Source organism: Protopterus annectens, chromosome 14.part0 (assembly GCF_019279795.1).
Source record: "Protopterus annectens isolate FY-2018-M chromosome 14.part0, PAN1.0, whole genome shotgun sequence".
In the NCBI taxonomy this organism is placed as follows: Eukaryota; Metazoa; Chordata; order Ceratodontiformes; family Protopteridae; genus Protopterus; species Protopterus annectens.
Window position 1 is genome coordinate 776667552 of NC_056748.1, and position 15368 is coordinate 776682919.

General features: G+C 41.8%; 1 protein-coding gene across 1 annotated transcript in view; it reads left to right on the forward strand.

Annotated features, from left to right (window-relative positions):
• OGDHL (oxoglutarate dehydrogenase L) overlaps positions 1–15368 on the forward strand; it is a 2090792-nt gene that overhangs the window by 701450 nt on the left and 1373974 nt on the right. The window contains exon 7 of the mRNA XM_044055619.1: positions 12062–12241. Within this exon, the coding sequence (XP_043911554.1) occupies positions 12062–12241 (180 nt within the window). The remainder of the gene's footprint in view (positions 1–12061; positions 12242–15368) is intronic.

Here is a 15368-nt window from a genome sequence, read left to right on the forward strand (position 1 = left end):
CCTTGGAGTTGGTATATTTAATTTATAGGGGGGTATGCGGGGCGGAGCCCTCCACATGGGGGGTGCAGGGGGGCTTGCCCCCTGCATAAATGTAATAAACAGTGTCTGGGATGTTATTTATAGTTATATACCAAAACTCCCTCGACTAGACAGAAATTCCTAGAACTACGCAATAGAGTCAAAAAGCTAATAAAATAGGACAAATTCCAATACTACCAGTCTGCCCTAGACTCCTCCCAACACAGCCCCAAACATTTCTGGTCCTCCATAAACTCCATCCTCCACCCTCCACCCAGGTAAAGCCAGTACCCTTCCTCTTAACATCCCTCATTCCTCCGAAAATATTGCTACCTCATTCAACATACACTTCACACAAACCATACTATCACTAGCTAAACAGCACAACCCCCTCCCCTCCAACCCACACCTTCAACTAGTAATCTCCCCACTGCCTTCTCTTTTTCTCGTGTACCTACCTCCAACATAAAAAAACTCTTAACTAAACTTAAGCCCACCAAATTAGCAGCAGACATCCTTCCAAGTGAATACCTACAAATCACAGCTGATGCTCTGACCTACCCAGTATCCATCTTGATTAACAGATCTCTGTCAGAAAGTTACGTTCCCACACTATGGAAAGTATCACATATAATTCCCCTCCACAAAAGCGGCCCCTCCAAAGAACTAACCAATTACCGACCCATAGCTATTTTCTCTCCACTCTCCAAAATACTAGAGAGATGCATTCACTCTCAGGTCTCAAACTACCTCCTTACTAACAACCTCCTTTCCAATACTCAGCATGGTTTCCGACCTAACCATAGCACCACCACTGCCTTACTCTCCTTTACTAAGGAATAATTAGTAGAGCATATAAAATATTGCATGATAACTATAAGAATCAATCAGAGGAGGTTAGAAAGGATTAGGAAAAGATGGTATAAGCAATTCACAAAGAAACAGTGGGAGGATATATGCATGTTTCTCAAATATGCAACAAAATGTAGAAGATTTAGTATTTTTGTTGAAAATGTTTACATAGATATTTTTATTTCCCAAGTAGGCTCCAGAGAATTTTTCCTCAGGTAGAGACAGCAAGTGTTGGAGGTGTGGCAGGGAAGAAGACGCAATTGGGAACATATTTTCTGGGAGATGTGATGAGTTGGTGGACTTTAAGGGTTCCCTGTGAAATACACTGTTGGAAATTCTGAGTGGGCAGATTGGTGTGATGAGGGTGTTTTTTTGAGCTATGATACAGAATCGGAATTGCCTATACATGGTAAGGCCTTTCTATGTCTAATTATGGTGGCTGCCAAAAAAGCAATGACTAGAAAATCAAAATCTAAACCAACTATACTAGAAGTAGTGAATATAGTAACAGACGAAACAACTGGAACTGAGATCTTTAGGAAAAGGGTAGGAGCAAACTACATAGGAAAAAATGTGAATTGTGGGAACAATATATACAGGGGAGGAATGAGGTTTAAAAGAAGGTGGGACTTAAATGAGCTGTGTAATGTTTGACTGAAAATGACTGAGTAAATTATAGGTAATGTATGTTTGCAACTGGGAGTGTGTCGATATGGTTTGTGATGTAAAATGCTCACAGGTAGGATTGTATCAGTGTGGTTTGTTCTCATTTATATGCTGTTGGCATTAATAACACTATTGGCCCCATTTTCTTGTCATAAAGAAACAGAAAATTAAACGTATCAACTCCTCCCCAAATTTTCTTGGGAGTAGTTTACTGTGTCTGACTCAGGGTTTAATTTAGTCTGTTGATCCTTCTTATAAAGTAGTTTCTGGTTAAAGAAATGGGGTTATCTCTTTTGCTGAAGAGATTCAAGATGAAGGGACATATGCAGGGGTTTCTCCTCAGGTTTCTAATTCAGACTCCGAGGAGAGCTCAGTTTTTTATTCTCCCTGTGGTAGTTTCTCTGTCTCTCAGACTTTTTCCAGAAAACTCCAGTGTTACTCAGTCCATCAGAAAATACTATGATTTGTTACAGAAGGAATTTCCAGAACCTTCACCTATTCCTCTATTGCTGTCACCTTTGGAAGTTGTTTGTGTTACTGCTTGTGATTGCCCTGATAGTCAGCCAGCTGCCCCTAAAAAGGCAAATAGGATGTATAAAGTTCCTCATTTTTTTAGGTTTTTATACAGTCTTCCCAAACCTGCTTTAGTTAATCCTTCTACTGCTAAACACTTAGTTAATTCCAGTCCTACTTTGTCTTATCAGGGTGGAAAGATTATTGTGAAGTATGCAAAAAGTGTATGCTTCTGCAACTTTGATTTTCAGAATTTTGAATTGTCAGGCTCATGTGTTCAAGTTTGTTCTGACTGATTGTGAAAGTATGAGGAATGATTCTGTCCGCAGTCTCTTCTTGTAAAGAAAAATCTGCTTTAAATAATTTAGTTTCTTCTCTTGTACAAGGCACTACTCATTGTTTACAATGTGTATGTCTCATTTGATACTTTTTCCAGGGCTGTGGCCACTGGTACTGTTTTGAGGAGGCTTGCTTGTCTGCATTCTCTGAAACTCCCAGATGATAAAAATGATGATTTAATTTATCCTTTGGGTAGAGATTTAGTGTTTGATCACTCTGCTGCAGAGGTTATCAAAAACTGTGAAAAAGGTGGTAGGTTTGATACAGGGACTCTTAGATTTTTCAGCCTTTCTTTTCCACATTTTCTAAGGGATTCTGTAACCCCCATCCCGTTTTGACCAAAACAACAAACAGTCTTAAAATTTAGTTAAACAGATATTCAAGAAGAAGTGACAAGGGGTTCCAAAAAGAATTCTGAAATCTTCCAAAACCAAGGACAGTCCAACAAGTCAGAATGACTATTTAAGGGATCTTGTCCCCCATCCCATCCTAGGAGCCTTTTTCCCTTCCAGAAAGTCTGAATCTCCACTTTTCTCTTTGGCAAGAGATAGTTTCAGACAAATGGATCTGAATGCCATTTATCAAGGTTACAAATGGCAGTGGCTGAAATTTCCTCCCTTCTAGGCGGTAATCCCTCATGCACCAGACCCTTTTATTCCCACTTGTTCTTCATCACATGCAGTCCCAGGGAGTGATAGATTCAGTTCCACCTTTTTCAGGTGAAGAAAACTTTTTATTCAAGCTTGTTTTTAGTGATAATGAAAGGAAATGCTTGGAGACCAGTTCTGGATCTTTCTTTCCTTAACCTCTTTATGATAGTGCTCATCTTCAAAATGCTGTCAGTTCAGAACCTTTTGCCTCTTCTTTCTCATTCAAGTCTCCTGGTAACACTAGATTTAAAAGATGCTTATCATAACATCCCTATTCATACAGACTTGAGCAGTTCTTAAGGTTTTGTATGTCTGGATCACTTTATCAGTTCTCTGCTTTACCTTTTAGGTTATCCACAGCACCAAAAGTGTTCACAAAGTGTCTAGCTCCAGTTACAGCTCATTTCAGGCTACAGGGTATCCACATTTTTCCATATTTAGATGTCTTGCTTATTTTTGCAGATTCATTTTCAAGGATCTGGGGGAAAGATTTCTTATACAAGTTGTGATTTCGAGAGAACATTAAAAAGTTTTTTGATTCATTTACTCATGATTGTGTTCCTGAGGTGTCAGCTCTTCACCTCAGTGCAAAGAGCATTTCTTCTATACAAGAAAATGTAGATCTATGTCTAGATCTTATTTGTAAGGTTTTTCACTCACTTTGGTCACTGCAAGGGAAGACCTCAGGATTTTGGGTTTTATTGTATCCTTGATACACCTGTGAAGACTCCACATGAGAAAGATGAGATGCAGTGATATCTGAAGTCTCTCTGGTCTCATCAGCAGCATCATTTAGCTTTTCAGATCCCAGTGCTAGTGTTTGTCAGCAGAGACATCACTTAGTGGAGAAAGCAAATATACTTAAATGTAGTTCTCCCATTCTCCCTCTTTGTTGCAAAGCAGTTAGTCACCACAGATACCTTGGACTTTGCTTGGGGAGCAGTTTCAGGAGGGATAAAAGAGCAAGGTGTGTGGGACACCAAGGACAAATGCAAGCACATAAATACAAAAGAGAAGCTTTGCCTGTACAAGGCACTCAGCTGTCTGAATCATCTTTGGTCCCCGTGACCTGTTCAAGTTGTGTGGTACATCAACAAGCAAAAAGATTTGGATCATAGCTCCTTTGCTGGCTAGATGTGTTAGCTTGGGATGTAGCATCACAACCCAATCTTACGCTACACTGTACAGGCATTCTACATTCTGTCAGAGCAACATTGTGTAGCAGCCAAGCTGAGTAGTACAAGGGCAGACCTTCACAAGCGGAAACTAGATCGGGGGAGTTCGAAGATTTGATCCATATTTGGGGGAGTTCCTCAAGTTAGACTTATTTGCTTCCTCTCTGCACAGTCAGGTGACAGGATTGTGCTCCAGGACTCCATGCAAGAAGGCCTGGAAGGCAGATGCCTTTTCTTTTCTTTAGAGAGGAATGTTCCTGTATGCTTCCTCCCTTTCCACTGATATCCAGGGTACTTCTGAAGATTCAGAAATAATCATCCAGAGTCATTGTGGTGACTCACTTCTGGCGTAGGTAACAGTGGTTCTCTCTGTTTTGGAACTGGACATGGGCAATGACCACAAGCTTACTCGCAAAATGGATCTACTCGCACAAGATCAAGGGTGTTTGTTTGATGCATCCAACCCCCATCAATTTTACTTGACTGTCTAGATGATATTGTCTTAATTCCCTTTAGGTACCTGTTTATTGAGGATGGGTAGAGGGTACTAATGGAGGCAATAAAGCCTGCTACTATCAAATCATGTATTAGCAAATGGGAGAAGTTTTGTAGTTGGTGCCAACACATAACCAGCACCCATTCAGGACTAATTGTTCCTTGGTTTTATAATGTTTCTGTGAGTTACTATCCTGTGGCCTTTCTTACTCCACCATCAAGGTTCATTTATTGGCCATTTCAGCATGTTCATCTATGGATCCTCCTTTTTCAATGCATTCTCTTGTCAAAATGTTTTTGAAAGGGGTTGGGCATAAGAGTCCTCCAAGAACATCAGTGGCTCCTCCTTGGGATCTTAATTTTGTGTTAGAAAAGCTAACACATGCTCCTTTTGAACCAGCTAAACTGTCCGGCTTTTATGGTTCCTAACTTAGAAAACACTTTTACTGATTACTCTGACCTCTGCAAGAAGAGTGTATGAATTGCAAGCTCTTATGTTTTGTCAGCACTATTTCATGTTCCACAGAGACAGGGTTCTTTGAGAACTAATCCTCATTTTATACCTAAAGTTGTAACCAACTTAAGTCAAACTATCTATCTCCCTGATGTTCTTCGTGTTTCAATGTTGCAGTCATCACCTGTGGGTTATCCCTGCTGTGGTAGCACTCGGCCGGCCCAAATACCAGAGTCAGTGTTTTTCTGCGTCGGCTGCTGTCGCTTGTTGACTTACGTCAGGTCATCAGTGCTATAAAGCAAGGCATCCGGTGCCATTATGTCAGTCTTTCTTGCTGTGGAGCCCGTAGCAGAAGCAGTTCACAAGTGTGCCGGTCGGTCGCTACCAGAGTTCGAATTACAGCTGAAAACATCTAACGCTAAGTACCCAGTTGGGGATACTTTTTTCTTGCACTAACCGATGTCCAATAAAGTTAACAGTTGTCTCACCTGTGGAAAGCATATCCCACACCGAGACTTCCATTCATACTGAGTCACTTGTTTAGGCCCAGACCATGACCTCCCCTGTTGCTGGTTCTGTGCCCTCTTTAACGTGAGAACCATTTGTTATAGAGCTCTTATTGTAGACAGGTATTTTCAACTTCTGCCTTCGGATTCTGAAATAGCGTCCGTCAGTCAACAATCCATGGACATTCCGAAAAAACGTAAAGATAAAGATAGAGACAGACCACACAAGGCTTTGACTACTCTACCGCTAAGCAGGTCGTCAGTTCTCCGGAATTCAGTGAGGCCGCTTTCACAGCCCTTGATGCCTGATACGATATCTACGCAGGTCTCTACCGAGACCCTTTCGGAGTCCAGTATGCTGCAGAAATCTTCTTTGTCTTCCGAGCTTTTGGTTGTCTCTGCCTCGGTTGGGTCTGGAGCCGCGGCACAGGCGCTGGCTTCCGAGGAGGCCTTTTGCACTACCGATTCTAGACAAAAAACTACATTTTCTCATCCGACTACCATTTCTCTCAGACCAATGGATACTCTTAGGCCTAAAAGCCAGGTCACTCCTAGAAAATCTACATCTAGCTACCATGTTACTCCTGCTCCACCACCCCAACCCCAAATGCTTAAGATAGCGGAAGATCTTATCTCCCTTATCAGGGGTAGTCAGGCCACAACTTCTAAAAGGAAAATACACCCTTCTCCTGAAATAATGACAGAGCAGGGTTCTGATTTTGAAGAGGAACAACCTCTGACTGCTTATGAGGATTCAAATGCAGAGGAAGCCATTTCTTCTACCTCCCCACCAGAAGACCTTTCCTTTGGGGAAACCCTGTACACCCTCAGGGAACATTTCCATTGGGGATCTCATGACTTCCCGAAGTCTAAGAAAAGACTGAGAGAGTTTCTAGATGCCCCAGCATAGACCCCCAGGCCATCCCCCTATCTTAGAAGTGGTGGGTGATGTTTTCCATGAATCCAGATTTAGCCCATGATGCCCTACCACCTGCTCCCAGTAAACCTGACAGGTATTACAGAATACCGGATTCTCACAAATACCTGTACAGAAATCCTGCTGCAGACCCGGAGGTCATTACACAGGGACCTACAGGAGGTAAGGCTAGTTCTACAAAGAATCCTATTCCTTCTGACAAGGATTCCAGAGCTCTGGACAGATGGGGTAAAAGTATACACCTCTACATCCTTGGCTGTCAGAGCACTCAACTGTTAGTTCCATATGTTAAAATATCAACAACACACTTTGGAACTATTAAAGCAAAAGATTTTTACCTTTCCTGACTGTGCCAATTTGAAAGAGTTAGCAGATTTGCTGCACTCTACTTGTCAAGTGGCCAAACACTCATTGCACTGTGGATATGATGCCCTAGAAGCCTCAAGCAGGGCAGCAGTGTCAGGATCTGTCATTAGGAGACATGCATGGTTGAAGGGACAGCCTCTCCCTGATCATGTCAAGTCTAAATGAATTGATGCACTCTTGGATAAGGACCGCTTGTTTGGAGTAAAAGCAGAAGTGCTTAAAAAGATGGAAGACAAAGCAAAATCTGTGCAAACAGTAAAAGATTTCTTTCAGGTTCAACCTTCTAGGTGTAGCAGGGATTTTCCCTTTAAGCACTGGTCCTTTCCTGCATTTAGCAGACAGGGACAAGGTAAGCCCCACAGGGACCGACCAACCAGGCCCCTATCCCAGGGACAGCAGAGAACCAAACAATGGACCACTTCCACCCCAAAGGTAGGGAGTTCTAAGCCATCCTTTTATGGCATAAACTCTCAATGACTCCCTGTCCCCCCCTCTGCCCTCTTTTCACTCACCAAAAGCTAGGAGGAAGGCTCTCCCTCTGCAAAGAAAATTGGCTTTCTGTAACAAAGGGCCACTGGGTCTTAAAAATAATTTTTCAGCAAACTCCCAATTCCAAGAGGGTACCCAGACTTGCCTCCAAATCATTGGGCAGAGGCATTGAAACAAGTCCAAACTATCATATCCCAAGGGGCAGTACAACCTGTTCCTGCAGATCAAACAGGCAAAGGCTTTTATTCCAGATTATTTTTTGTTTCCAGTAAAGAGAGCACTTGGCACCCCATCCTAGATCTATCCATTCTAAACACCTCCCTGGTTGTCCCCAAATTCAGAATGTTAACTTTGCAGCAGCAGCTGCCTATGCTGACACAAAATGCCTGGTTAGTGACCCTAAACCTAAAAGATGCCTACCTCCACATCCCCATAAGGGAATCCTGCAGGAAATTCTTGTGCTTCAGAGCAGGCTCACAACACTTTCAGTTTTCTTCACTCCCTTTCCCTTATCTACTGCTCCCAGGGTATTCGCCAAATGCTCAGCCTCGGCCGTAGCATTTTGCAGACAGAGAAATATAGAGATTTCCCTTATCTGGATGACTGCCTCATTCAGGCAGAGTGCAAAGAAAAGCTGCTCCAGGACCTCCTCTTTGTCAAAACCCTCCTAACTTCCTTAGGGTTCACCATCAATGAGAAGAAATCAAAGCAAACATCCTCCAGGAGGATCATTTTCTTGGGAGCACTGCTGGACACAGCATCCCAAATGACTTTCCTATACTGAGAAAAGCTGAGCTTCCTGCCTCTCTACTTTACCCAACTGGCTTCCAGAAGTCACCTCACAGTGAGGAAGTTCCTGCAAGCCTTGGGGTACATGGCATTTTGCATCCTTCTGATTCCTCTGGCCAAGCTTCACACGAAAAAACTTCAGTGGTATCTAAAAAACCTTTGGTGTCAGCATTCTCAACGTCTAGAGACCTCTCTCCCTCTGATCCCCTGTATAAGGGCCAACTTTCTCTGGTGAGCAGGGGCTTGTGCCAAGAACAAGGATCTTCCCTTCATCCTCCGCCCTATGGGGCAGACCATCTCTACCGATGCCTCAGACATTGCTTGGGGCACTCACCTAGCAGGCAGGTGCACCCAAGGCCTTTGGGATGTCCAGCACCTTCCCTTACACATCAACCAGAAGGAAATGATGGCAGTACAAAAGGCTGTGACATCCTTCAAACCCCATCTCAGACCAGGGGTTCTCCTTATCAAAACAGACACCACCACAGTAATGTGGTACATCAACAAACAGGGAGGGACCCAATCTTACCCTCTGTGTAGGCTAGCCATGAACCTCTGGCTGACAGCTTTCTCCATGGGATTACACCTAATAGCCCAATACCTACTAGGGATCAACAACACCCTGGCAGACCATTTAAGCAGAAACTTACTGGACCCCCACGAATGGCAGCTCCACAGAAAAATTTTTTTGCAAGTCACTCAGAAGTGGGGAACTCCAGAGGTGGATCTCTTTGCTTCGCACCTTAACAATCAGCTAAAAAAAAAAAAAAAAAAATTCTGTACCAGGGAGTATCACCACCTAGCATGGAAGGTGGATGGTCTTGACTTTCCCCTGGAACTCCCTGTTTTGTGTATGCATTCCCTCCTCTTCATCTTCTTCCCAAGGTACTGATCAAGATAAGGGAGGAGAGACCAAAGGCCATCCTCATTGCTCCAGATTGGCCCAGACAGCATTAGTACCCCTTACTATACAACCTGACATCACAGCCTCCCAGGCAACTTCCCCTGATCTCAGACCTCTTGACTCAGGTGGGGGGGGGGGGATGCTGCACCCAGACTTGCAGACTCTCAAACTGTCAGCATTGCTAATACTCTAAAAGCAAACAAGGGGCCCCTGTTAAGCAAACAGGTCATAGACATTATCACAGAGGCCAGAAGGCCCACCACCAGAAAATCTTACGCAGGGAAATGGAAAATATTCTGCTTCTGGAGCCAGTCCAGAGGGGAAGTTCCTCACAACCTTCCATCCCTCTTATCCTGGACTATCTAGTGGAGTTACTCAATAGTGGCCTCTCCTTCTCTTCTATTAAGATTCATGCCTCAGCCATTTCAGCTCATTTCAATACAGACCAGCCCCTGTTCTCACATCCTTTGATTAAACACTTCCTCAGAGGGACTTATAATATCAGACTTCCCAGAAGGCCACCCACGCCAGCCTGGGACCTGAATTATGTTTTGGAAAAACTAACCTTACCACCCTTCCAACCTGCTGCTTCAGCAGAACTGAAACACCTCTCCTTGAAGACTGCTTTCCTACTAGCTATCACCTCAGCCAGAAGGGTTTCACAACTTCAGGCACTGAGCCCTTCATAATTTTCCATGCAGACAGGGTCTCCCTGAGGATTAACTTCCTTCATGCCCAAGGTGGTATCTAATGTGACTGTCAACCAGGCCATACATCTACCCACCTTGGGTTTCTGACTGGTTAGGGCAAGAAAAAACGGATGTAATGGCATTGGCTGCCTTGCTTTATAGCACTGACAACCTGACGTCAGTCAACAAGCGACAGCAGCCGACGCAGACAAGCATTGACTCTGGTATCTGGGCTGGCCGAGGACTACCACAGCAGGATAACCCACAGGTGATGACTGCAGCAGTGAATACACTTGAACATTTACATTTATGGTAAGTGACACAACTGTACTTTTTCTTTTCTGAATTTAAAATTGAGGGGGAAAAGATAACTTCATACCTGGGTTTATCCTCAGACAACTTAGTACTATCTTGACAGAACTAAATGCTACAAAATGTTGGATCAATTTTTAATTTCCTTTAAAGGTAAGAAGGGGCAACCTTTGTCAAAGCAGGCTATTTTCAAATCGTTGTTTAAGGCTATTACCTTTCGTTCCTCTCCACAACAAAACTGTTTGAGGCATGGTCAAGGCCCACTCTACCAGGGCCTTGGATTCATGTATGGCTTTTTGGAAGGTATTGGATTCTAGAAGCAGCAACTTTATCCTCTGTATATACTTTTGCAAAGCACTATAAGCTTGATTCCTTTTCTAGGCGTAGATCAGGCTACTGCAGCAGTGATCAGTATGTTGAACATAGTACAGTTGTTTAAATAAAATTTAACATAACAGTAGATGCACCTGCAGTCTCCTAGCTTGGCAAACACATAACAGATGTGGTGTGTACACAGTCCATATTACCTTGTACTGGCTTCAATTACTGTCTGTATTCTATTACTCAGTATGTTGCTGACACTTCAACTCGCCTTTTAAAAATCACCAGTCTCCTACATTGATCATATTGGAGACTCATTTAAATGTCCATTTAAATTTGCAGTCTCTGTTATCCATCCAGTAAACTGGGGTTAAAAGGGGATTGATACAAGCACTTTGTTCTATTATACTGACAGCCACATATATGTTGTTTTTTCCATTGAACTACTGTTTTGTTCATCATACTGCAGCAGACTCCTGCGAATGCACAACCTGGTCACTCATAAAGACCAAGTAAACTTTCCCATTTCCTTGTCCAGATTTCTTTTACTGTGCATATGTACCACCTTAGGACTCCCTTGATAGCATGCCAGAAACTTAGTGGAATCAGTCTAATTACTGGAAGGTAAACAAGCAGGTATTTGTGAACACTAGTGATTCTGCATAGGATTTTTTGGATTTTGAAATGGGTTTCTGTTTCTTTTCCTTTCTGTGAAATTCTTGAAAACAATAGTTCATATCATGGGGGAGATGATATATTTAAGGTAATAGTACTTTCGTTTAGAATATTTCAGAGTGTAGCATGATGCTGTACTGTCTTAAAAAGAAAAGCAAATGTATGTATTCACATGCTTTAGTACATGGTGTATTGCAGGCAAACTGGATAACTGTAATGTTTTGTATGTAGGACTTTCAATAGTCAATATTCACTCACTGCACCTTCTGATTGATATGCCCATTTGAGGACACATTACTCCTGAAGTCAGTGAATTGCATGGATTGGCAAGAATATCTTTAAGACAAACATTTTGCGCTGTAATCTTTGTAGAAATTCCATCCAGTGCACATGATGGTGTTCTTTAATCCTTATGTATGTTAGTTCTTTGTTCAAATCATTTGACTTTCATATAGTTACCATTATTAGGGTAAGGCTAAAACTCTTGGGTGAAAGAGCTTTTGAAATCACAGTTCACAGCATCCACCCTCTGGAATTAATTTCCTTACAGGTATTGGAGGATTGCTTTCATTGCATATGTTCGTGCAAGGCATAAAACATTTTTTTTTTGTTTGAGCGGGCCTTAAATTCTTGATAATTCATTTATTTGCCTACTTCTGTCCTTCTACTTGTACTTACTACCTGCTTGTTTTTTTTTTAATATTGTGTCTGCTGCCAAGACTACATATTACATTTTTGTGTTCTACAACTTGTGTTATTATCAGGTTTTATTATCTAGTGAATTTTAGATCCAATTTATAAGCTCTATTGTTTACGTGTTGATTGTAAAACTGAATACTACCAGGAATATCTGGAATTAAATAACTGTTTTATGTGGTTATGTAATGCACACTGTTGTGAACTTTTTGCAGGGCTCAGGGGATGTGAAATACCACCTTGGCATGTACCATGAGAGAATTAATCGAGTGACCAACAAGAAGATAACATTGTCTCTGGTTGCAAATCCATCCCATTTAGAGGCAGCTGACCCAGTGGTACAAGGAAAGACCAAGGCAGAACAATTCTATCGTGGTGATACTGCAGGAAAGAAAGTAAATAAACATTTGATTTGAAAAATACTAATGTACATCATACAGTTAATGCTTTTTGCAACCACTATGCCATTCTTCACCAGTATGTTCATTTTCATTCTAAGTCTGTAAACTGCAACATTTTTGATTTTTGGTTATCTTTTATTAGCTTTTCAGAGTATGCAGTCAGATTATGCATTACTGTATAACAAAGATTGACTGGAATTCATGAAAGCATGGTCTTGTGGATGCTAGCCCCATTGGCATGCATAATACTGATGGCCCAGCGTAGGAGACCTTGGTGGGACTGTCTGTGAAGAAGGGAGTTCCAGCTTAGAGTAGCATTGCAGGGCAAGGTACTTTGATCCATTCCAGTGCTGCTGAGCTGGTGTTCTTAAACAGAACCATTAAGCACCTCATTATGTGCGAATTACAAAGAATCATCATCATAAATACAGACAGCGGAGCTATATCGAGAGTGATTTTCAGGTAAAAAAAAAAACAGTATAATTGAATAAAGATCATTGAAGAGTTGTCAGACATTAGATGAGCATATTTTTCAAATATGTAGTGTTAACGAGTAACTAAGAACATTTTGCAGATAGATCAAATGAGGAGGTACTTAAGTATGCATTATGACATACAAAGGTGCATGTGGTACTGCTATTACTGCTTGGCCAGGGGTGTTGCAAAGCATATGCCTGAAGGATGAGCAGCTTACAATCCTTTTTTAATTTCTCCAAATCTTTTGAGTTTATAAAACCATGATGGGAATGGACCCCATTCCTAAGTCAAAGTATGATTAAAGTTCATGAAATTAGAATTGTTTCACTCTCTTGTCAGCCACCTACAGTGTGCCCAGTAATGACTCCTCCTGCAATTCATATGGAGTTATATGTATTAGCAACATATCTAAATATGATTGTAGACTCTTTTTTTTTTTTTTTTTTGTAAGACCCATTGCTCCTACTACTATTAGAACTATCTGGGTGGGTATCTTCCACATAGCTTTCGTTTCTGCTTGCAAATCCTGATATTGTATGACTTTGTGTCTCTCTGTATGCAGGACACTGTAGTCACTGGGTGTGGCAATTTCAATGATCAATGCTACTTTTGTCTTTTTTCTTGCACCACTATATCTGGTTTTCTAGCATCTATCGTTTGAACTGTTGGTAATGGATGATTCCATGTGATGTAGACTTCATCATTTTCTGTGATGCTTTGTGGCTCATGTTTCCAGTGTTTTTCAGCCATTTCAGTACCATAATATTTGTACAATCCTCAGTGCAACAGTCTCGCCACATTATTATGCCTTTCAGTATACAGTCCTCCTGCCATTAGTATGTCACAACCAGCAATGAGGTGTGCAACTGCTTCCAATTCTGGTTTACAAAACTACATTTGTCTGTTTCTCCCACATGTTCAATGGACTTTCTAAACCAACATGTATGTAGCCCACTATCTTGTGCCACCAATATTAACCTTTCATCTCTTGGTTTGAATTTGCCTCTCCTTAACCATCCCTGCATTCATTCATGAACAACATGAGCTTCTTCCAGAAGTTTTTTATACTTGCAAGTATATTTATGCATTTTCCACTTTTCTTACCTTCTCATCTGGTCTTCACCTATATTCTTTTTCATTTTTTGGCACATTCAGTTGCTGCCTGGTTTTTATCCACTTGTGGTTTGATTTCCACTCCTGCTTGACAGTGATATGCTTCTGCTAGCCTAAGCAGGGAAGTTATCTTAGATTTATTCTCCTCATGTTTTAAAACTTTCCCTACATTTGGGTCTTGTGAGGTCAGCAGATATGTGTGGAGTCCCATGATTGCAGATCTGTACGTGTAATCAGTTTCAAGGAGGCCTACCCCTCCTTTGGAACAGGGATTATATAATCTTGGTATGCACTGATTTTTTACAAATAATTTGGTGAGCATGAAGCATCCGTCTTGTTTTCCTATCTAATCTATCCAACACATTTTGGAGCCAGTTAATCACTCCAAAACTGTAAGTTAGGACAGGCAGAACAAATTGGTTTATAGCTTGGATTTTGTTCCTAGATGTCAGTGCTGTTTTCAGGATTAATTAAAGTCTTCTAAAGTACTCCTTACCAAGTTTTATTCGCATTTGTTCATGTTTTATTGTTGATCCCTTCATTATTTCATAAATATTTATAGACTCCCTCTTGCTCAAGTTCTTTTATATCACATTCTCTTCCCAAACTGATGTTTTCTTGGTGCTGCAATTTTCCTGCTTTAAAGGTTGGTTTCGCACATTTATCAAGACCAAATGACATTCTTAAATCATCTGAAAAAGTTTTGACAACCTGTAATTGTGGATGTTCTTCATGTTTCAATGTTGCAGTCATCACACTTGGGTTATCTGCCTGCAGGTAGCCCTCAGTTGGCCTGAATACCAGAGACTTAGTATTTCTGCGTTGGTTGCTCTCTCCAGGACTGATGTCAGGCCGTTGGGTATAAAAACAGGCAGCCGACACCATTACACCAGTCTTTCTTGCTGAGGAGCCCGAAGCAGAAGCAGTTCGCATGAATGCTGGTTGGCCACTACCTGAGTTTTCGTTTCCGAATTGAATCTTCCTGAAGTCTTCTAAAGCTAAGTACCCCGTTGGGATCCTTTTTTCTTGCTCTAACCGATGTCAGAAAAAGTTAGCAATTGTCTCGCCTGTGAAAAGCAAATACCACACTGAGATTTCCATTTTTATTACATCACCTGTTTAGGCCCAGACCATGACATACCTCGCTGTTGTTTTTTTGCCTTGTTCAACGCTCAAACTATTCATTGTCAGGCCCTTATTGTCGCTAAATAGGTTTGTTCTCAATCTCCATATTCCGAAATGGCTTTGGTAAGCCATCCGATTACTGATCTTCTGAAAAAACGTAAGGATAAAGACGGAGACAGACCGCACAGGTCCAAAACTGACGTTTCTGTTAAGCTAGTCACCAGTTTGTCGGTACTTAGTGAGGTGCTTTTGCAGCCCCTGATGCCCACTTCAGTGGATTCGCAGGCCTCTACTAAGACCCGCGAGACTCTTCTTCGACTAGGGAACCTGTGGATGTCTCTGTCTTGGATGGGTCCGGAGCCGCTGAGCAGTCACTGGTTTCTGAGGAAGCTCTTCGCACTACCGA